The 24,463-nt window shown below is 38.0% G+C and overlaps 1 protein-coding gene across 1 annotated transcript in view; it reads right to left on the reverse strand.

Moving 5' to 3' along the window:
- Sema3e (semaphorin 3E) overlaps positions 1 to 24,463 on the reverse strand; it is a 247,529-nt gene that overhangs the window by 63,499 nt on the left and 159,567 nt on the right. The window contains exon 4 of the mRNA XM_060374241.1: positions 21,711 to 21,830. Within this exon, the coding sequence (XP_060230224.1) occupies positions 21,711 to 21,830 (120 nt within the window). The remainder of the gene's footprint in view (positions 1 to 21,710; positions 21,831 to 24,463) is intronic.

The following is a 24,463-nucleotide window of genomic DNA, read 5'->3' on the forward strand; positions in this document are numbered from 1 at the left end:
GCTATAAAGAATGTCAGAGACCAAAATTGCCCTCTGGGCTGAACACAAACTTAAATCATACAATGAAGGCCTTCATGTAAACAGCTCCTATAATCACATATTATTTAAATGAAACTGTCATGTAAACAGTAGTGATTAGAAGCTCTTTCCAGCCCTGAGTTTGGGGTGGTTTGGGTTCAGGAGTGATAATGTTATAAGATGATTTAATGAAGAAATAAAAACACCAGTTTGCTGCGACCCAATATTAGCAAGATTTTGTTTCACTTGCTAATGTACTTATTGCATTGCTCTTACAATAAAATAGGTATTTTTTTATCCTGAGTTTACAAATACAGTTTCATATTTTCAGGTTTATTAACAAACATGCAAACTCACATGCACTAAAAGAAAGCTCTTATTTACTATTATCATAACCACGCTTAAGCTATTTTATAAGAAAATAGGTCATTTGACTATAAACAAAGATGAAGGGTTGTGGAGAGATCCAACAAGAAATTCAGGTTGCCTCACCAAACCCATAGGGCAAGCTTAACAAACAGGAGAAAAAGAAGACTGAGGATCTGTAAGATAGTCAGGCTGGAAGGAATGCTGGCTATTTGAGATAAGGCATTTGGATTTCTTCCACTTGAGGTACAAGAGCAAATCAGGAATGTCTGAAGAGACTTCGTGACTAGTAAGGTGCATTTGACATAAGAAATAATGCAGGTGAATGTATGTCAGGCTGACGGGACAGGTGAGGATAATAATGATTCTGACATGAAAAAGAAAAGAGAAATGGATACAGCCACAGTGTGTATCAGTGTGGTTGCATACAGCCACAGTGTGAGGTTACAAAAGAGATTACAGGCCTAAGCGGAAAGGAAGCAGACGGTGTGCAGAAGTGATGAATGACAGAATGAGTTTTGAAGGAATCACACACAGAATATGAGATTTGTCAATTTGGGATCTTTTAAAGTGAGTATGTTAGGAGTAACAGTTGTGGCACACGCTTTTAATCCTAGCACTCATGAAGCAGAGCCAGACAGAGCTCTCTGAGTTTGAGGTTAGTCTGGTTCTACAGAGAGAAAGTTCCAGGTCAGCTGTGACTATACAGAGAAACCCTGTCTACAAAAACCAAAAAACAAAGAAACCAAAACAGAAAAAGAAAAGAAAAAATTAGGTTTGTAAACTAACAGGTGATGGTGGTAGAAGTAAGATATGACATTTGTACATGAATTTACCTAGTTCTAGTACTTCTTGGATATTTCATTTACCTTCTTTATGTTCAATCCAAGAGGACCCTGACCCACAAAGAGAGCAACTAGCCCTGTTTTATATGGCCAACTCGAGATCACTACATTTTTTAAAAGATTTCTGCCATAAATTTTTATGGGAAATGGATAGAGATACATACATAGCTACTCATATAATCATAGTCCTGTGTGAGATAAAATATATATCTCTCTATACATTAGAATATAAGTAGACAGATGAGATACATAGATAGATAGATGAGATAGATAGATAGATAGATGAAAAATATTAAAAACAAAATAATTTTGGACAATTTTGTGCAGGCGAGAACCTCAGTTTATCCCTATTCTTTGAGTTATTTGCAAAGAATGATGGAAATTGTTTCATCATTTGAAGTTAAGTGAATACAGAGCACAGAATACACAGTAACATATAAACAGACAAAAGCTGAAAATAATGGTTTTCATTAGTATTTACAGATAAGTGCTGTTGAAGTCATACCAAATTTTCCTACTTTTTAATGTCTTTCATATCTTATTTCATAGAATTCATATTATTTTTTTCAGAGTAAAAGCCATTATGTTTCATTCCACTTTTATTTCATTATTTACTTACAAGCTGTCTAGTTATACACAAAGTTGACAAAAGCTACTCATTTGGGAAGACAGAACCTCAATTCAGAAAATGGCCCCACATGACTGGTCTGTTAGCAATCCTGTGTGGCCTCTTCTTGATTGATGCTTGATTTTTTTTTACTACATTTTTATTCACTTTTATCTCTAATACCATGACATTTTGATATAGAGATCTGCTTTTATCCCCAGGAATCACTGATATTATTTGGGCTTCTACTAGGCTTGCCTTGGTCTACAAACAAGGCATAAATTCCCATTCCTCATCTCCCTGCTACTAAGCTCCTTCAGTTTTGTTCTCTGGCACACACTCAGCTAACATTCTTATGACAGGGACAATATATTCATCCAAAGATATGAAATTTTTAAGCAAAAGAACACGGGTATTTAGTTTCTTGCTATTTTGTTTAATCTTCCACCTTCCTGAATTGGCTTAAATTGCTACAGTCTAGCTTCAGTCTGTGCCTGCTTTAGTTTTATACATATGAGCATACTACATTGTGTCTAGTTTAGATAGTGCATTGGGTACACTGTCATCTTTTCACTTGGCCCTTTCATGGTGTTCCTGGAAAAGTCCTGTGCATTGCCAAAACGTCTGCTCTTCCTTTGAGGAATTCATGGATTTGCTGCATAATACTAGCTAAGGTTTGAGTTTACATCACAGCTAACGAAATGTCCATGAACTTTCTAACATATGATAACATTGGTCTCTGTAGTATCTTAGACACAGGTGAGCTTTCCTTCTTGATAAAAATGTTTCATTCATTTTAGCAAGATTAGCAAGGCCGTGCTTTTCAAGGAGTTATAGAGTATGTATTTTCTGTATCATTCTAGATTGAATTGAGGCCAGAAATGATAAAATAAATTATACAAGACCAAGCAGATATAAACAATTATTAAGTGTCCTAGGAAATTTAATATAAAAAAATGATCAAGGGCTGAGGAAGAACCCTATGGAAGAATGACTGGTGGAAGTGGGGTAGCAATAAAGAATGTAGCTGCCATGTTTAAAAAAAATCCCTTGGTGTCACATGACGGCAGCATGCACCGCCTGTCAGTATGTGCAGGAGGAATAAGGCCTGCTGCTAAACATGGCACATGCATGGCTGGGGTACCTCATGGAGCTGAACCTGAGACACACCCAATCATGCCCACACTTGCCAGGTCTGACACCTGCCTGGACATGCCCAAAGGCTGATGACACCACACTGGGTGATGACACATGAGCCAATGAGAAAGAGCCACCACAAGCAATGGAGAGCCACAAGAACCAATGGAGCACTGGGTGGAGGGTATAAAGGGACATCCTCTTCCTGTAATACAGGAGTCTGCGTTTGCCACTTGCCTGACTCCCGGAGTCTGTGTTGTTCATTCTGTGCTTTTTCACCCCCACCCCCAAGCGTCCTGAGTTGAGGTCACCACAACAAGTGTGCTATTATAGGCAGTTGGAGTAAGAGACACCTAGTACATCAGTAGCACTTGAGCCTGTTTGGCTCTCTAGGTTTTCTAGGTGCACAGCTTCATGGCCCATGACCATGTTCACCAGGAACAAGGAGAGCTTCTCTTTTCTATAATGTTTCTCAGAGCCAAATATTGACAAAACGTGATATTCTACCTTAAAGAGAACGAATTAGAGACTAGTCTACAAGATTTATCCCTGTTTGACATATAAATTGATCGCAGTCATGATATCTGATCACACTTGTCACATTTTATCCAGCTAAAGCAATTACAGTTTGTGCTAGTTAAAAGGAAGTGAATAGCACAAGGAAACAAGGTGTTGCAGGAGTGTTTTAGAGTGTGTCTTCCCACAAGTTGCACTTTAGATGACCCTCAAATAAAGGAAATGACATAAAGGTCTTTTGAGGGGTGGATAAGCAAACTGTGACAGATCTGGAATATGAAGCATCAGTCAACATGAAAAAAAAAAAGACTTCTGATATATCTAATGATTCCAATAAAATGTCAACCTCAAAATAACGAAAATGTTGGCTCGGGTCAGTCAATGGTGGCCATTTCTGAGGGAGATTTAGATGTTAGGTCTCCAAGCATATCAGTGGTGGTGGTGACCTGTATCTACGAATGGGTAAATTTTTAAAATAAATAAGACGTAAATTTAAATTAAGTAACAAGAATGAAAATAGTAGTGAAAATTTGGAAGAAGCAATATAATGAGCATAAACTCTTATATGTCTGCAAGCAACAAGCAGGAGGGCGTACTAATTCAAGGCACCTGCATCCAACTGAATGTATTTAAATTATTTTGATAATTTCATTAAGTAGTCATTATTTTATTGTGCATTCATTTGGCTATAATGAGTTTGCAACTTTTGCATATTCAGTAAGACAAATTCACCCTTTCAAACTATCATATACACTCTTCATTTATTGGTTAAATACTTGGTATATGTTTAATGCTTTTTAGATTTTCCTAGAATTTAACATATTTATGCTTAAGTATCTTTATAACTAAGTCTTCATTTGTGAGATACATTTTAAGCAAATTATTATGAATTATCAAAGATAGAAGGTATATTAAACTGTCCAAATAACACAAAGCATATCAAAAGTTTCTTTTTCTTTAAGGCTGATTTTCATGTCTTCTTAACTGATTTATGTTCTGTTTTCTTTCAAATTTTAGATTCAATGTGCTAAAAAAGTTTGCTTTTTATTTTGTTTTGTTTTTTATTTGAGCCCTTTAACAGAAGTGAGCAGTTAAGAGTAGTGAGAAACTATAGTGAAGGTATAGATGAAGGTGCTAGTAACAAGGGCAACAAGAGAATACTACTGACACATGAGACTGTTAAGACCACAGGCCAATAGCTGTATGACAGTGAAGTCAGAAAAAGCAATTAAGAGAGGACACATTCAGCACAGGGCCAGGGGGTGACACAGCAGGGTCATCCAGTGACGCTACAATGATAACAACTTTAAGGAGACAAAGGACAGGGTACAGGTGTGCCCTTGTTCATAGAGAATAGTGAAGCAGAAGAGATAGCAATATTAAGAAAATAGATAAAAGTAGAAGCAAGACTGAAAAAGTAGGGGGAAAAAGCCAAGTACAGATGGCACACTGCATACCCTTTGCTCACATATGTGTACACATACACATGTGAACATACATACATACATTCCTGCACACACACACACACACACACACACACACACACACACACACACTATGGTACAAACAATAGAAGCAAAGAAATGTCTCAGAAAAAGGAGCTAGGCACCCCTTCTCTCACCTGCTTAGTCAAGCCTTTGTGTATTTCAGCTGAGTAAAGCTTTGCTTGCATAGCCTGATGGCTAGCTGGCAAGTCATCTCAAGTAAAAGCACAGAGAGATACTGCAGAAAAACAGCCATGCCTCACCATAGAAGCTATACAGGACAAAAATATAAGCGGTGACATACCTTAGCATGGAAGTGGGAGAAGTCAAGAAACAAAAAGTCCAGCAAGTTGGGAAGATAATCACACATGCATATTTGTACATGTATTTATAGGTCTAGATTTCTTACATTTTGATAAAGATTAATTGTTTGAATATACCTGTCCTTAATCTTAAAGAGTAAACCATCAAGGATATTCAGAACATTTTTTTTTCACAAATTTAGATCAATTTAACAACTTGCAGAAATTCTAGACTATAATAGATTCTGAATCACTAAGTTAAACAAAATAATGAGCTTGACATATTTGCCTAGTGTGTTTTTAATGAATTACTTTTGCAGTTACTTCAGGGTTATGTTGAAGCACAAAGACACAGAGACAGAAATCTGAGTCTCTTTCTTAGCGAAACTGTGACATTTACAAAAACAGCAATTAGCAATTAAATAAAATTGATTATTTTCTTACACAAAATTAAACTCCAAAGAAAAAAGTTTCCTATACCTATTACAGGTCAAGATAGCTATTATAGAGCCTATGACATTTCATCTGGGTCTCGTAGGAGTTTGGGTGCTCTAAGCATATAGATAATAAGGGTGTGTGATGTCCACATGAAAGGATCGACAAGGGAAAAACATGGGAAGGTGGAGCAAACAATGTCTTCATTGTTCCCAAAATTTTGCTGGTGCATGCTGGGCCAATCTTTCAAGAGGAAGGGAGACACGAAAAGAGTGTTGGTCCATCTCCACTCCTGCAGGAAAATTTCTTTCTAAAATAATCACACTTCTGTTATTAAAGGAAGTATTACCTGCTGGTGTCTTTTAAAATTATCTTACGGATCGAAGTTCTATAGGCATAGGATATGTATTTTGGAGTTTTAGAGATTAAAAATGGGGACAAAATGTGGGAGTCAAAAATAGATAGTAATACACACACACACACACACACACACACTTCAAGGAAAGCATAATTTGTGGAAGACAGACCAGGTTAAAATCCTATAGTCATCAATGGCAAAAACCAGTAAAGGCAAAATACAGGGATTATTTTTAACATGGAGAGATATGGTCCCAAAAGGTAAGAGTGGAAAGCTTTCAGAGAAAGAGTATAAATCCTGTCAACAGTAACGGGGATGTAATGAAAGTAAATGTGTTAAGGGAACCTTCTTGGCAGAGTGATATATGCACTCATAGCTGCAGAACACTGGGGTGTGAACAAAGCAAGAAGTGCATGGCCATACTAAAGAAGGCTGCTCCTCAGGAAGCAATGAGGTCAGAAACCAGCCCTCAGGTCAAGTAGAGAGTGGCAGCAAAAATTTCACTTTCTATTTTGGAGTAGAAAACTTTAAAATAGTTTTTTTTTTGTTTGTTTTTTTGTTTTTTTTGTTTTTTGTTTTTTGCGGGGAGGGAGAAGAATTATGGAGCTAGAAGTGTTAAGTGGGGTTGGTGATGGGAGGGCAGAACAGAAGAACACGTATGGCCAGGGACAACTAAACTAAACATCTTGGAAAAATCCACATGGACACACACACACGTATGCACATGTGAAATGTGTTTAAATGGAGTTATGTATATGTGCAGACAATTCCTCTTCCAGCGCCCACAGGCAGTTGAACAAGAAGCTCAGTGTCATGTACATATTACTTCTTTTCATGTTATTATTTATTGGGGTCTTAGATGCCCACATTTTAGGCTCTTGCCATTGTGGCTGGTAAGCCTGAAGAACTTGACAGTAAGATTGTTTTGCTAACTAGACAATAGACGAGTTATAGAACATGGGACATCAAGTGGATAATGACACAGAAGACACACCTCTGCTGTCTAGTTTTCAGACTGTTGGAAAGTGCAGTGCACACTATTACAGGAGGACAGATATCAATAGTTATATCCACCTGTGAATCCCTCAACTGTACAATCATAACTGGCCTGATAAAATGTACTCATTGGTGCAGTATGAATGTTATGGGAGTAGCTATTCACTTTGGGACTGGATTCAAAAGTTTCATGAAAAGACAGAATTCATACCTGGTACTGTTAGATGGACCAACCTGTGTGGCAGGGTAGGTCATACACCCTAGTGAAGAGCCATATACCATTATTCTGCTAAATACAAATATTATTATACTGTCCCCTAAGTATTTTATACTCATAGATTAATGCAGCCCTAACTGAGGAGCTGTTGGCTACTGGTGGCACTTGGTGTGGGAAAGAGGTTGGTTTTCTTTAGAAATGTGGCCCCAGAAAAGCTACACACGGTCCTACATGGTTCTACAACAGATGGTCCTACATCCCACATATATAACAGCACTATGAATACTGGCTGGTTTTGGTTTTGTTTTGAAAAGATACATGAACTTTGGTGGCAGAAGTAACAGTAATGGGAGAGTGATGGAGGGAAGGTAGTGGTGGGTAGATATGATCAAAACAAATGGGAAAAGAAAAGAAATGAGCTGCATCAAGAATGTAAACTTAGATGTGGCAAACAGAAGGATGTTTCAAAGTTTTGTGTTCACCACTCTCCATGGAGAACTCATTTGATCATATGTGCATCTATGTCTCCAGACCAGAGAGTGACTTGGAATGCCTTACTTCATGGTTTTACCATCTTCTGTTCTGAATCGGTTCTTTTACTATACCAGGTGCTACTAAACTGGTTGGCCAGTGAGGTTCAGGGATTCGCCCTCTCTGCCACCCTGGTTCTGTAATTACAGACATATACTACCATGCTGAGCATTTATGTGGGTTCTAGGCATCTGAATTCAGGTCTCTGCTTTCACACAGCAAGCACTTTCCCCAGTGAGCCATAGCTCCAGTCCATGTTTGTTTAGGGAAATACAAATGCTCAGAGTTTATATCTCTGTTAGCATCACTTCAGACAGGATTAAAAAATGAGCTAACTCTGATGTACATTTAATACATCGCACTTCCAGGTACTAGTTTCCCATGTAAGACCTCAGAATCCATGCAAGCAAGGCATTAAAAAGGATCAGTGGACTTGGAGAGGGACAGGGAGGGGTTGAGGGAGGGAGGATGGGACTGGGAGGGAATGAGGGAGGGGGCTACAGCTGGGATACAGGGTGGGTAAACTGTAATTAATATAAAAAATAAAAATTTAATTAAAAAGGTAGCTTTGGATTGCAGGTGAGGTAACTGAAACTTATCGGGATTAAGTAATAGTTAAGGAATGAGTAGGCAGCAGAATCCTGAATTGAATTGCATCTTTGCAGTCCCAAAGCTTGTTTATTTATTTTTTTGTTTGTTTGTTTGTTTTTGGTCTTTTTTTTAACTTCATTAATCTACTGTTGTCTGTCATTTAGGACAGTGCTAATTTGAGCTTTGACTCTTAATCAGGTTGAGGTTTGTTGATAGAACACACTGATATTATTTCCTTGAACTTTAGAACCTAATATTTTATTCCAGAAATAAAACTGAATCTGAACATGATAAGTAACCAGCTTAGAATCTCAATTAGAGTATTTCAAATGTAGAAGAATCTGGGTGGATACATGAAATCACCTTTAACATTTTAATCTTAGAAGTTCCTGGTTTAGTGGCACACTCCTGTAAGGCCAGCACTCAGGAAGGTAAAGGCAGGTGGATCTCCGTGAGTCTGAGGCCAGCGTGGTGTACAAAGTAAGTCCAGAACAGCCAAGGCTACACAGAGAAACCCTATCTTGAAAAACCAAAAACCAAACCAAAACAAAACAGGTTGTTACCAGGCTTACGAGAACAAAGAACATCAAAGCCTCTTTATTCATTCTAAATGCAAAAAGGGAAAGATATTTAGGAAACAAGAGGTAAAATGATGATCAGCCCACTCTCCATGGCACCTTATGGATGACGTTAGTGCCAGGAATTAGGGAGTCAGTTTAATGCAAAGTAACAAAGACACATGTGCCTGGCAGAAAAGGCTCATCTCTGCAGTAGGAGGGATAACCTCTCCATTGTCTTTAAGAAAGTCATGTGATCAGTAGCACTCCCATAGTCCTGTCTTCTTATTCATTTCACCCACATTTCTTCAGTGACCAGTGCAAACATCACAGATAACATCCAAGAAGCTATATCTACGTGGAATTATGAGACTTAGCACAGTAAATGAATAAGAATTTACTCATTTGTTCCGTTACATTTAAATGAGCTTCATTTTTCATTTGAGAAAAAAAAAATTACCTGACAAAATTCTTCATGCTATCCTGAAATAAGCAAGCCATTTTAGTTCGGTAGATATTTAATTATGACACCAAATTTCCCTCTATGTACATCTGTTCTATATCATGTCTATCATTTGTCACTGTATATGATTTAATTTAGAACTTTTTCCTGACTACATTAATAAGAGTCAAACCGGTGGTAAGGAACCAGTAGTGCTCATCCACCTGATATTATTTATATTTCTTAATGAAAATATACTTGAAAATAAGAAAATTTCACAAGACTAGATTGTGTCCTTCTTATAATCACTGACTTCAAGTAAATGGCAGTATCTTAATATCTTTTAATAGCTTAACACTTACATTTTTGCAGTCTATTTAAAATCTGAATGCATCCCACACGTCCAGGATAAGGTAATAAAGCTAAGACAAAACCTCCGTTACAATATCCATTGTGAAATGAAAATAAGTATCATGTTGCCACAGTATTTACCGCAGAGAAGAAAATACAAAGTAGAAAAGTTAGAAGCTGAGGTAACAGAGATCCCTTGGCGTGAGCTACTGTAGTCCACAAGCAGTGAGTTTCTACTGTTTCTTTGCACAGTGCTAGCGCTGTGCGGTGTCCACTGTTCACCACAGTTGTGGGCCCTCTCACAACGAAAAATACTGCCATAGATCAAAGGTCAAGAAAAGGAAGGTTAAATAAGATGCACACGTCTATGTAATAATTACTGATGTACCAATCAGTAAAAGATATGATGTTAACTAGATTTTAATGTTCATATTTTCTGATTGTAATTGATTATATATGCACTTTGAAATGTAATTAGAAGCACTGATGCATCGAACACAGCATTATCGAATCCTTGTAATATAACTAAATAAATTATAGAGACCCTTTAGATTTTTTAATATATGTAAAACTGCACACACACACACACACACACACACACACACTTTCACTGAAGCTCAGATGTGTTTAAATCCTAAACTTACACCCAGAGCTATATCCCATGTTATTCTGGACTTCCCTCCATAGAGAAGAATTCAAATACCAGGACTGAAAAAAAATGTTTGTTTGTTTGTTTATGCTTTCTCTGTGTGTGTGTGTTTATCTCTCAAACACACACAGAGAGGCATATATGTAGTGATTGGAAGACAACTTGTGGGAATCAGCCGTCTATTTTCACTGTGTGGGTACCAGGGCTTTATGGTGGGAACTCCTGCCTGGAAGCTAGTGACATCTCACCAGCCCAAAATGGCTTTTATTTCCACTACCTGTCTCTATATCACCAGCACTACCTTATATAGAACCCTACTGCAAACTCATTATCCCCTATCCATAATGAGTATAATCCTCACCTAAATCTTATGTCTGTTTTAAAAGGCAAATGAAAGTGCTTGTGTTGGGAAGGAAATTTCATGGAGTACTTTCTGCACGCTGGGTGCCGCACTGGATACTCTACACTTGCTGTTCCATAAACTGACTTCCCAATAATGTCATTTGGCAAATGTCAAACAGCTGTTAAACATTAAACTAAAGTCTTCAAACGTGACTAAAAAATCCTAAACTTTAGCACTAAAAACTGTGTCCATCTTTCCTAGTCAGACAAATCATAATCACAATGTGATATCACTAGAAACCGGCCAAGATGCTGAGAATAAAGAGACAGTACTGATCATGTGGAATATGGAATAAATAGAAACCGTAGCGACTGCTGTGGTTGTGCCACGGACTGAGAGTTGACGGTGAGTGTGCAATGACTGAAGAGCGTCTAGTGGTGTTTACTGAAGCCTAGCATAGGCATCTTCTATGACCCAGAATTAGCATTCCTTGAGTAGACTCAACAACAGCCATGTCCACAAAGAAAGACAAGACTGCTCAGAGGAGCAAAATTATAGCCTGACTATGAATGGCCTGCAAGGTCAGGAAAAGAAGGAAAGGCTAAATGCATTGAGATGTATACAGTATAAATTCAGAAAAAAAAAAAAAAAGTACGTGGCCTGTGATTATACAGCATGAACAAGTCTCAGTATATTACTGAGCCAAAGAGGCTGAACTCAGGAGTGCAGGCGACACAGTTCTCTCTCCTGCACACCAAAGGTAGTAAACCGCTCAGGGTGACAGAGCAGGGGCTGTTTGCAGAGACAATGCAGCGAAGAGTATAGCACGATGAGGCCCTGGGCGTGTACTTCCTGGTCTAATGCGGGCTAACAGACATGTTTAGATTTTGAAACCTCTTCATAGGTACTTTAAAGAGAATCTATATCTTTTTATTCATGCATTTAAGAATTCTATTGACAGTGAACTTAAAGAATGTTTTGGTCTTTGTGATCTTAAAATGTGTATTCTAAAGTCTGAAATGTGAAATAAACGTTTACTACGTTACTGCCAAGTCTTTCCAAGAGGAGGACAAAATCTATATGAGAAAGAAATATAATGAGAAGAGTCATATTTTATTTTTATATTTTATAAACACTTTGGCCAATTTTTCCAAATAAGGCAACGCCAAAGGCAAAGCAAAACAATCCACCAAATTTAACTGAAACTGTATATATTTAAAAAAAAATTTTTTTTAACTTGAACTTCTTGAGAATACCACATTATTATCAAAGTATAAAAGCCGTCACAGTTCACTCCCTCCCTCACTCATTCATTGCACAGTTAGTGGCTAACTACTAGATAAGAATGTACTTAAGGGTTTTAAAGTTTATTGTCCTTCCAGTGCTTAAGTCACAGACGTCAGTGTCAGTGAGAGCCAGGTGGAGTTGAAAACTGAGGCTGGGGTAAGCTTTTGTGGTGGGGGCTGTGGAGACCAGGACTGGCACGACATTGTGGAGCTCTGGCCTCGGTGCGGGGCGTGTGGCCACAAGCAGGGGGCTCCCACTGATCTTTTCATGCGGGTCCAATGGAAATCACAATTTACCATGTGAACCCAACCGTTTTTCCAATGTACGGCTCTGTGAAAGAAAACAAACAAGAAACGCTGGCTGCGACAAACAGGGCACATCTGTGAGCTGAATTAGGCATATGGCTGCCGGCTTCTACAGTCTGTGACACAATGCTTGCTGGGCAGCAGCCACGAGCGCGCTCTCGGCCTCGCGATGCCCAAGCTGCACCAGCGCCACGCTCCTTCTGGTTCATTGTCACCTCAGGATTTACAGTTTTAGACCAGCTCGCTTATCTAAGCACGCTACAGTGTGTGCGTCCCGTGAAACACCAGGCACCCATTCACAGGACTGAAGTAGAAATGTATCTGTACCCTAATGCGTGCCCGTGAGATGTTTCGAGTAATGATAACTCAGTCAGATGTGGGAGTGCCCAGGAGGAAGTGAGTATGAATTTGGCACTGGCACACTTTGGCGTTCTTGTTTATTGACTCTATCCATGCATTCATTATTTAGGTTTAAAAAATTCTTACAACAGAGCTCACTGTTCCCTGGGCACTTGGCCTGCCAGTTCTTTAATTAGCTACAGTTCTGGATCAGCTAAGCCTCCTTTGCACCCTCATTCTCCAGTGGCGAACAGGAGGCTGTTGAGCAGCCCAGGCACCATCTTATTTCTCTTTGAAGTCTCGGGGCACAGGCTCATGGCACAGAGAGGGGTTTCATACTGACTGCAAAGTGGGGCACTGCCTCCCTAGCAACAAGACAGTCATTCACAGGCAAAAGCCAAGCGGACCCCTGTTTTCCTTTCCCCTAGAAAATGATTTAGCCAGCTTTCCACTGGTGACGCTGACAGCAGCTGAAGGCTTCAAGGAGCAGTCTCTTTCTTTTGAGACATTTTAACACAACCTCGTGGATTGCAAAATAATAGACCATAAATTTTAGCCAGGCTCTGTTTACTTTTTAATGAAAAATGTCTTGTGATTTTATGTACAAGTGGCAAATGAAACAATACAGTGAGTGGCTGATATTCCAAAAGAGAAGATGTATAATTTCTCTTAAAATAATGATTACTGTTTAAGTCTTCCAATTGTACCTTCCAGTTGATCGGATTTGAAATGGTGAAAAGAAAAAAAAAATTGGTTTTTCTTTTTATAGGACTAACCTTACAGTGTTTACGTTTGAGAGCTGCTAATTTTCTGTGATTTCCTGTTCTACATTTAGTATTTAATATCTATTACAATCTGTAGGACAGTTGACTTTAAAAATATGCCATCACAAAAGAAGACAATGCAGCCACTCCTGATGAGACCTGATAGACTATGATCAGAGGGAAGGGGAGGAGGACCTCCCTTATCAGTGGACTGGGAGAGGGACACAGGTGGGGAAGAGGGAGGGTGGGACTGGAAAGGGAGGAGGGAGGAGGTACAGGGGGGATACAAAGTGAATAAACTATAATAAATAAAAAATAAAGTAAAAAATATATACCATCAAGTGATCACTGTTTTTATTGTTCTTAATCTTTATTACATTTTCTAGTCAAAGTTATACATAGACACACAGAGGCCACCTACACTAGAGAGCAAAAATTTCATGGACTGAGCTCAAAATAAAATGAGTCCAAAAATGATATTCATTTACGTTTTTATCACTTATTTAAATAAAAATGTAAGAACATATGAACACTTTAAATTAATAAACCATTCCCATATACCATCCAAAATAAAAAAAAATATTTTCATTTCTCATACATATCAACTTATAACCAGTGTAATCTTGTATAAGTTGGAATTTGGATACTTTTGTTAAACAAAGAGTAGCCTAACATCTAAAAATTATATAAAAATATAAATGTTGTTAAATGTAAGTGCATATTTTCATAGAGGTATCTTATTTGGATAATTAGAAACTACAATAATTTGCAAGTTATGTTTAATTACAGATCTTTATTTTTAACCTGTCACTAAATTTTTTATCTAAACAAAGAAAACTAAATGGATCTAACAGAAACATATCAAAAGAGTAAATTTCTAGCTAGACTAGTTTCTTAGTAAAGGGAGGGTACACCAACCAACCTATAAAAACTTCCACCCAAAATTTACCCTGGTACAAGATGTGCAGGGATAAAGACAGAGCAGAGACTGAGGGACTACCAGCCAATGCCTGGCCCGTGACACTGTGAATGATACTGTGCGAAGCTTGCAGTCAGGAGCCTGTCAGAGTTGTCCTCTGAGAGACTCTACCCAGCAGCACCTCCAAACAGATGCTAAGCCAAACATTGGTCTATGGGTAGGGAGTCTTGTGGAAAAGTGGAAGGAAAGAGAAAAGGACCTGGAGGTGATAGGAGCTCCACAAGATGACCAACAGAGCTAACTAACCACAGCTCAGAAGGGCGTGCTGAAACCGAAGAAACATCAACCAAAGATCATGCATGGTCTGGACCTGGGCCCCTCCCCCTACAAAGCCCATAGGCAGCTTAGGCTTCATGTGTTCCCTCTAGTAAGGAAAGCAAGGACTTCATCTGACAAGGACTCGCTTGCCAGATTTTTTATCACGACTCCCTGGCACAAGAGCCCAGGAGGATGGAACTGAGAGAGGAGAAGGGATGGAGCTACTACTAGGATGTAAAGTGAATTAAAAAACACACAAACAAAAAAACTTAAGACCTCTATGCCCAGATTTTTTTTTTTTTTTTTTTTTGTTCTGTTGCTCTCCTTGTGGAGCTCCTATCCCGTCTAGGTCTTTCTATCTCCTCCTTCTTTCATAAGATTCCCTGCACTCTGCCCAGACTTTGGCTATGAGTCGCAGACTATGTTTTGATACCCTGTTGGGAAACAAAAAATCTAGGCACAGGAATCTTTTGTGAGACTGATACTCCAAACAAGGACCATGCATGGAGATAACCTAGAACCCCTGCACAGATGTAACCCATGACTTCTCAGTGTCCAAGAGGATTGCCCAGTAATAGGAACAGGGACTGTTTCTGACATGAACTCATGGGCTTGATCACCTCCACCTGAGTGGGGAGCAGCCTTACCAGGCCACAGAGGAAGACAACATAACCAGTCCTGAAGAGACCTGATAGACTAGGGTCAGATGGAAGAGGAGAAGGACTTCCCCTATCATTGGACTGGGGGAGGGGCATAGGAGAAAGGGAGGGAGGGAGGGTGGAATTGGGAGGGGATGGAGGAGGGAGCTACAGCTGGGGTACAAAGTAAATAAACTATAATAAAAATTAAATTAAAAAATTAAATGAACTTAAAACGTATATACACATATGTAAAAATTTTTAAAAGAAAGAAAAGAATAAATTTGGAATATTTTGTTTTGTGGGTTTATAAAGAAGAGACAATAAAATAATTTGGTAAATCAAGATGCACATATTTTTTTTGTAAAATGCAAATAACATTAAAGGCATGACTACACCGACCTCAGTTGCTTTTAAAAATACTTGTTAACGATAATACTTATTTCAGATAAATAATGGCAGTAGACAACATTTGACTTAAAATTTAACTTAAAATTTTTATGAGGTTCTATTAATATTGCAGTGGTGTTTTTACTGTGCACTATACACATGAAAAGATTAATATATTTTAAAAAGCAAACATTGGTGAAACACCAGAGAGAAAAACGTGCCAAATTTAAAATGCCATATGTTAGCCAGGATGCCACATGTTTGCAATCCTAGACCTCAGGAATCTGATGTAAGAGGGCCATAAATTCTAGGTCAGCCTAGGCTACATATCATGACATTGTATAAAAGCAAATAAAACAAGCAAACAACAAAATGTATGTACTTATAATTACAGATGTTTTACAATGTTTTTTGATACACATTCCAACAATCTCCATTAAAATCAAGTTTCCAATGTTAGAGGAAATATAACAATATTTAAAACATATGAAGAGTTATAAAGACTATACACAGCTAGGAAAATAAATCATTTACAGTCTACAAGGTTCAAATACACTCTGGCAAGAATGTCACTTGAGTATTGTCTCTAACATATTTCCAATATATTTGTTCTTTTTTGGAGTTAGACATACAGCCCTGATGATTGCACAGCCAATAACAGACAAACCTAAATAGCTGAGCTGCTGTTCTCTACAAAGGGGAAACTTAACAAAATCACATGCTGAAATTCCTAAAGTTCATGTTTAATTTTCTTTGGTGCAAAATACATTTGCATGACTAATTTAGTCTGCATATTTTAAAAGTGATATAAATATACTTTAAATAAAATTACGTTGAAAAAAGTATACTCTATACTTATAAAACATGACAGAAGTCTACAATTTAAAAATATATGCCCTTAAGGACAGTCAAGATTTCCCATATTTGGGTATACAAATTCTAGAGGTGGTAGAATATAATCATCCCATAACCTTGATCAAACTTGTAAGGAAGAATGCAACTTTACATTTAAAAAGAGAGAGAGAGCGAGAGAGAGAGAGAGAGAGAGAGAGCTCTAAATAAAGTTCAGAAAAGATTTCTTTTTAAGCCCTTCATTATGTGTTTTTGCCCATTTTTCTCCAAAAACTTTAAAACCATCTGAGTTAATCAAACTTTCCCTTTGTCCACAAGAGATGAAAAGAACAGGTGTAAGATGGGAACACTGCCAATGGCAGGCGTGGTTTCCACACCCAGGTAAGAACTCCTTGGGAAATTCCCTTCCCTTGTGTGTGGTGGGTGTATCCTGTATGGCGACTGGGACTCCCTACCCGGACTATTACTACTTCTTGTTGCAGAGGCGATGGGAGAGTCAGTCCCCTGAATAGCTCTTATTATATGACTTCCTCAACTGGCCCTAGAGAAGTGTGCTCTAAAACTTGCTCACAAAGGAACTGCTATGACTTCTCTCAGGTGAGGATAGCAATCAAAAGGATGAAGGCTTCAGCCTTAGAACTTAAAATCAAATTATGCCAGTATCAACACAAAAAAAGAACAAAGACTCCAGAACCTGAGCAAAACGTTCATAACAGCCTGGGAAACCTGAGCAGAGGAACCAGCTGGGCAGCACCTGGTGTCCTACCCCATGAAAAATATGCAATAAATACATGTGCCTTTTTTTTTGAAAGTAGCTGCAGTTTTAATATTTTTTTATATAAAATAGACAGCACATACCAATAGAAATGTACTAATACTAATTTGCTAAAGATCCTGTTCAGAGACAGCATTTACATTTTGAAAGCCATTTTAATTTTTCAAGAATCTCAAGGCCTTTGCCACTTAGACAAATATTGATGTTTTATAACAAAGGCTCTGCTTTTTATTGTGTGGGCCTCTATGTTCACCGCACAGTTTCAATTTTGAAAATAAACTAGATCTAGACATCCATGTGAGGTTTATGTAGTGCATTACATTTGTACAGAAATTCCCGGGAACAGTGAAGCCATCAGCTAGGAAGGCACAATCAGCCTCTCCAACTCCTGTCTCAATTGCCTCTAACTGCTGCACATGTACCGAGACTTGTTACAGCCATCGACTGAAGCAGAGAGAAGACTTACTGTCAAGAGAAACAAGGCTTACTGGAAGAAACAAAAAGCAAAAACACCATTTCAGAAAAGCAGCTGAAACTCTCAGCAGCTCGCTGAATCGTAAGGGCTTTTGGGGTTGGATGCAGACACATGAGCCTCCAAATTACAAGGTCTATATGGCTCCAAGAAGCTGCTTCTGAAAGTTGAAAAGAACTTGTCCAAGAAAGGCATATAAATATAGAAAGTTATGGAAAGGGTAATACTCAGATAAAAAGAGCAGGAATAAGAGCCAGGGGAACGGTTACTTAAACACATGCATGGCCACAAATTGGAACATTCACAAAAGAAAACAGTGGTGACTATTGCATTGTGAAGGTGGACCTCTACTTCGAGCCCTACTGCCCTTCAGCAAAGCAAACTTTATACCAAAGGAGAAACAGAAAAAGGTTCTAGCTGAATTCATTGCAGTACTCAAAAAATAAATAAATAAATAAATAAATAAATAAATAAATAAATAAATAGAAAGCATGAAACATAGACAATGGAAAGAAATTAAAAGACAGCACAAATGCATAGAAATATAATGCACTGTTTGCATAGAAGCTGATATTAGAAAAATGTCAGTAGGATAAAAACAACGTGGAACAAAATTATAAATTCAGCAAGATCCAGAATGACAGAAAACAGAAAGATAGAGAGTGAAAAAAATCATTGTAAAAGAAACATAAGTCAAAAAAGTACTAACAGAAAAAATAAAATAAATGAAGAGAGAACACAAAGGCACTAAGGAGGAAATATTACACCTTGTGAGGGAAAGGAGATAAAAAAAATTTAGAGTATTAGCTACCAGTTCATTTGAAAAAAAAAGACAGTAATATAATTTTAAAGACTTTTTAAAAAGTCTTATTATTTTATGTGTATAGATATTTTGTCTACATGTATGTCTGTGCACAGGGCCCATGTCTGACAGCCAGGAAAAATCTTTGCATTCCCTGAAAATAGAGGTGGCTGTTAATCACAGCCTGTAATTAAACCTAGATTCTCCAGATGAATAGCCACTGATCATCACCACTAAGCTATCTCTTCAATCCCAAGTAATTCAATATTTATGTTTTTTATACTTCTTGTACTTTTATATTGTATTAATTGAAAAGTAAAAAGCAAAAAAAAAAAAAATGCAAAACAAGGAAAGAAATAAAAGTGATTCAAGAGTATGGTTCTTCAAAAATTCTGGGCCCACAGTCCCTGCAGAAACTGATACCCAACCAAGGTCTATGCATGGAGAGGACCTAAAACCCCTGCTAACATAGATGTAGCCCTAGACTCAGTCTCCAAGTGGGTTCCCTAGTAAGGGGAGCAGGGTCTGTCATGCCAGTGGCATGAAACCAGTGGCCAACTCTTTGATCACCTCCCGCTGTGGGGTGCAGCTTTGCCAGGCCACAGAGTAAGACAATGCAACCAGTCCTATTGAGACCTGATAGGCTAGGGTCAGATAGAAGTGGAGGAGAATCTCCTCTCTAAGAGGACTGGGGCTAGGACATAGAGGGAGAAGAGGGAGGAAGAGTGGGACTGAAAGGAGATGAAGGACGGGGCTACAACCCGGATACTAAGTGAATAAATTGTAATTTGAAAAAAAGAGTATGGCTCTTGAATGGCTTCAGTCTTGTTCTAGTGGGCCAGACTTCATGTGCGCACTGCAGTGAGATGACATCATTCTTGCACATCTCTACGTCACTCCTTGTATATTGGGTGTGGCACAACTGCGAAGCATTAGACTTGCTGCTTCATCATTCTTTCCACTTCACTCTTCTTGTTTTCTGCCAACCTTCCTATTCCCTCTTTCTACTTACCTCTGTGGGCTTATGTCCTCTATGTGCTGTACATGTTTTCACTATCTCAGCCACATTTGGCTTTCTGTAACCCAAATTGCTCTCCCTGTATAGTATTGATTGGTGAGATTTGCCTACCAGTTTCATCTCGCTCTTCATTTCTCCTATGTGAATATGAATTTAAACCAACCTAATTATACCAAATCTCTCCTCACTCTGTTTCCATAGATATACATGAGACATTCTACAAGTGAGAGATGAAATAAAATGGAAAATTCACAGTGGAGATTCGGTGACAACCATCATTCCTCTCTAGAGAATTCAATAATTAAATCTGGGTAATAAATCCATTTTGGCCAAACTCAATTTTTCATATGACTGTAAGTGAGAATGAGGAAAAAAAAAAAACTAAGAAATTATGAGCACCTGTGATGTCCTCAGAGAAATCTACTGTTCGAATAATTGAGTAGTCTCTATGTTAAATGATTCAACTCTCCCTGATGAACAAGAAATACAGCTGGAATGGCCATTAATTCCCATTTATCTGCAACATATAAATAGAAAATTGTTGCGTACTTTCTTCTGCTGAACAGCTTCTCACTTCACACTTCTCTGCTACTGCAGCAATGCTGTAAAACACCCTGTGCTCTCTCAGCATGCTCGTAATAAGCTCCTCAGATGTCTCTCTGCCCTTCCTCCTTTCCTGCTTGAATTAACCCAAAGTAAGGTCATGTCTTCCAAGTACTTTTGCTCAAAATTTTATCTTCTCAGTCCTCTATATTCTCACTTCAGAAAATTTTCAAGCTCATCCATCAGGTTTCCCCACCATCATTTCCTGCTATTTTCCATATCACCTAGTCAAATATTTGCAAACACATCCCATAATGACTCCCTGTGAGCTTTTTAATTTAAGTACTTTCCTTGACTATGTCCTTTCTCTAAGCTATTTTAAGCAATGCATTGAGATGTGTTTGTGTGTAATACTTATATTTAATTTACAACTATAGGTGACAAGCGAATATTTAAAACATGCTAATTAAAACTTCTTCCCACAGGGATAGTTAACAGCTAAAATATCTCAATCAGGGGCTAGTCTCTAGAGGCAGCTATTAAGCACTTTGATGTTGTTAATTGCATTTGTACATGAGTATTAACTAGTGCAAGTACCATCTGAAAGCAACATTAGTATAAATAAATGATATTATTATATGATTGTGAGATGCATTTTATAATCACCACTGCACTCTCATAAACTAGATGTATTAAATGCCTTAGCTATATGATATATATATATATATATATACAAATGCATATGAATAATGTGTGTGAATAAGCATTGACAAAATCAAGGAATATATATTCAATATATATTCAATTAAGCCTTCTCATATGAATGAAAGGCAGGACTTGATAATATCAGAATACTGTTTTGCTTATTGCTAAGGGAATTGTGATTAAAAATATTACAAAATATGAGCAAGATAAAGGAGAGCTCTTGGCTGCAGGAACCAGGAACTTAACCTCCTTGTGAAAAGTGGCAGTGAGAATTGCAGTCATTGCTACACAGCACCCGATTGCCTACTGTAGGCATCTCAGGGAATCCGATGCATGGCTTTCTCACGCTGAGGTTTAACTTCTATTACTTTGAAATCTTTCCCTTTGCTGTATTTCTCACCTCACCTGGCTGGAAAGAACATAATTTTTATAAAATCAAAAAGCCTTATGTGTTATTTGTAAAGTATGCCCATTTTATTTATATAAATTGTATCTCTCTTTGTTTATGCGTATCTGTTTCTAAATCCATATACACCCACACAAACATATAAATATGTACTCGTTTAGTGAGTTCATTAGTAAAATATATGTAAGAGCATTGTAAATAACACGTTTTGATGTTGCAAAGTCTGTTTCAAGCAAGACAAATTGAGCATATAAAATTGTTTGGTGAATAAATACACCTACCCTGAAGGTTAATTAGTTCACAGATTGTCAGCTGAAAGGATGCTGAGAGCTCAGTCCTCTGTAGCAAATACATTCAATAAATACAACTCGATGCTTTTATCTTTCTTGAGGAAAAGACAATGCAATCTTTCTTTTAGAAGGTAGCTCTTACCTCCGAATGGTAGCCCACTCTGATGAAGGCACAGAGTGGATCAAAGGCCCCTGTGGCACAGGTCAGAAGGTGGGTCCTGTTGTAGTGATGCAAAACCCGAACGAAATTGGCACACTCATTCTAAGGTGGAAACACAAAGGACACAGGCGGTTAGAGTGAAACAGATGTTTAACCTACCTTTGATCTTTGCTGCCTCTCATCCTAGAAAGTGAGTCTGAATTGGGAGGAGAAGGAAAGAATGGGATAAAGAGAAAGGACCTGGGAGAAAGGACCTAGAGTGAGGGACAGCAACTTTAATGAGCAGTGAAATGTGACATACTTTCTATAATACTGTCAGTCGTTTTTACAGTATTCTATCACCATAGAGGAAATTAAAAGAAAAAAAAATACTCACAAATGGATTCAACTATAATCACTTGCATCTAATATGCTCCCCATGAATTAAAATATGTCCAGAGCTGCTGGTTTTTAAGAACAAAATAAACAATGAACCATAATAAAATTAGAAAGCCTGTAATTTTTTTAAAAAAAACATTATTCTTAAGAAAATACATGATATGATATAGTAGGACACTACAGAATTTAATCGTTTTAAATTTTTTAACTGGCAAAAGTAATTCTGACAAAGATCGTACCACAATACCAAAATGCCATACTCCCCTGAAGTGAGCATTAATGCAGAATACCTAACATTTATTGTTTAAAAGGCTGGAAACTACACTCTCAGATACAGAGGTCTTCATTGGCACTACAGACTTTTCATGGGCAAAATAGTACTTTTAACCTCAAAATGTTAAGTTCACGTAAAATGTAATTTGGGGAGGATTTTTTTTTAAATATATGTAACCAACCACTGGAAATAACATTCGATTGTAAAATTACTCTGAGGTCCTTGTTGCTGAGAAATGCTATAATTCAAGGGTCAACCACTTTGTCTATAAAGGTGATATGTAAGCATAATTGAATTTGTGTGCCAACTGGTGCAATTCCTCATGTCAGCAGTAATAGGAGGAAAGAAGCCACAGGTGATGGAGCCGGTGTGTGTGTGTGTGTGTGCTGCATCCATAAACTGTGTTCACAAGAGAAGGGTACAGGCCATCTCCCTCAGAGTTCTAGTTGAGCAACACTAGTTTTGTTTTGGTTTTTTTTTTTTTTTGATGTGTTTTATTTTTTTATTGTTTATTATTATTAGTTACAGTTTATTAACTCTGTATCCCAGCTGTATCCCGCTCCCTTATTCCCTCCCAATCCCACCCTCCGTCCCTCAGCTTCTCACTGCCCCTTTCCAAGTCCACGGATTGGGGAGGACCTCCTCCCCTTTCGTCTGGCCCTGTTTTATCAGGTATCTTCAGAGCCGGCGAGCAACACTAGTTTTAAATTCAAGTTTACAGAGAAAAATATGTAACTTATTCTTTTTTTCCTTTATATGTATATTTTTTAATTTTTACTTATTTTTTTTTACAGTTTATTTGCTTCATATCCAGATTGCAGACCCCTCCCTTATCTCCTCCTGGTACTACTCGACCTCCCTTCCTCCCCGCACCCCTCTCCCCTCATCTACTGAAAAGGAGTCTTTCTACCCTACTGTCTGACCCTAGCCTATCAACTCTCATCAGGACTGCCTGGACCCTCTCCCGCTTGTGGCCTGGTATGTCCACCCTGCCAGGGAGAAGTAATCAAAGAGCAGATAACATAGTTCATGTCAGAGACTACTGAGATTCCATCTTACATCCATCAGGATGGTTATGATCAAAAACTCAAGTGAAAACACATCCTGGAGAGGATATGGAGAAAGGGAACATTCCTCCATTGCTGGTGGGAATGTAAAGTTGTACAACCACTTTGGGAATCAATCTGGTGCTTTCTCAGAAAACTGGGAATAGCCCTATAGAAAGACCCATCGATACCACTCCTAGATGTCTCTCAACCAAAGAATGGTTACAGAAATTGTGGTGAATAAAATCAATGGAATACTACTTAGCTATTAAAAACAAAGAAATCATGAAATTTGCAGGCAAATAAATGGAACTAGAAAAGATTATCCTGGGCGAGGTAACTCAGAAGCTATATTCTCACTTATAAGCAGATATTAGCTATATAATGTAGGATAAACATACTAAGATCTACAGACCTAAGGAAGCTAAACAAGGAGGACTCTAGGGAAGATGCTTAATTCTCATTCAGAAGGGAAAACAGGATAGATAGTGGAAGAGAGGTAAAGGACGGGAGTCTACCACAGATATCTTCTGAAAGACCTCTCCCAGAAGGGGGTCAAAGAAGATGTAGAGACTCAGCCAAACTTTGGGCAGAGCACAGGGAGTCTTATGGAAGAAGGGGGTGGAAGGGATAGAAGGATCCGGAGGGGACAGAAGATCTACAAGGAGATCAACAAAGACAAATTATCTGGGCCCAGAGGGGCCTGCAGAGAATGTTGCATCAACCAAGGACCATGGATGGAGAGGATCTAGACACCCTGCTCAGATGTAGCCCATGGGCAGCTCAGTCTCCATCTAGGTCCCCTAGTTACTCATTCATTGTTGAACTTGCTCACAAGTCAAACAACAAGCCTGACATGAAGAACTTTAGTGTCATTATTTGTTCTACAACTTCTCATTAATTCTTTTTTTTCATTAATGCATGCCTTCTGAAAATGGGAAAATTTACCAGAAATGATAAGAACTTGTAATAATTAATATTATATTTTATTTTTAAAAATACTTTAGTCCTTTGAACAAAATGATGGGTTTCTTTAT

This window comes from Meriones unguiculatus, chromosome 21 (assembly GCF_030254825.1).
Source record: "Meriones unguiculatus strain TT.TT164.6M chromosome 21, Bangor_MerUng_6.1, whole genome shotgun sequence".
Classification (NCBI taxonomy): Eukaryota; Metazoa; Chordata; class Mammalia; order Rodentia; family Muridae; genus Meriones; species Meriones unguiculatus.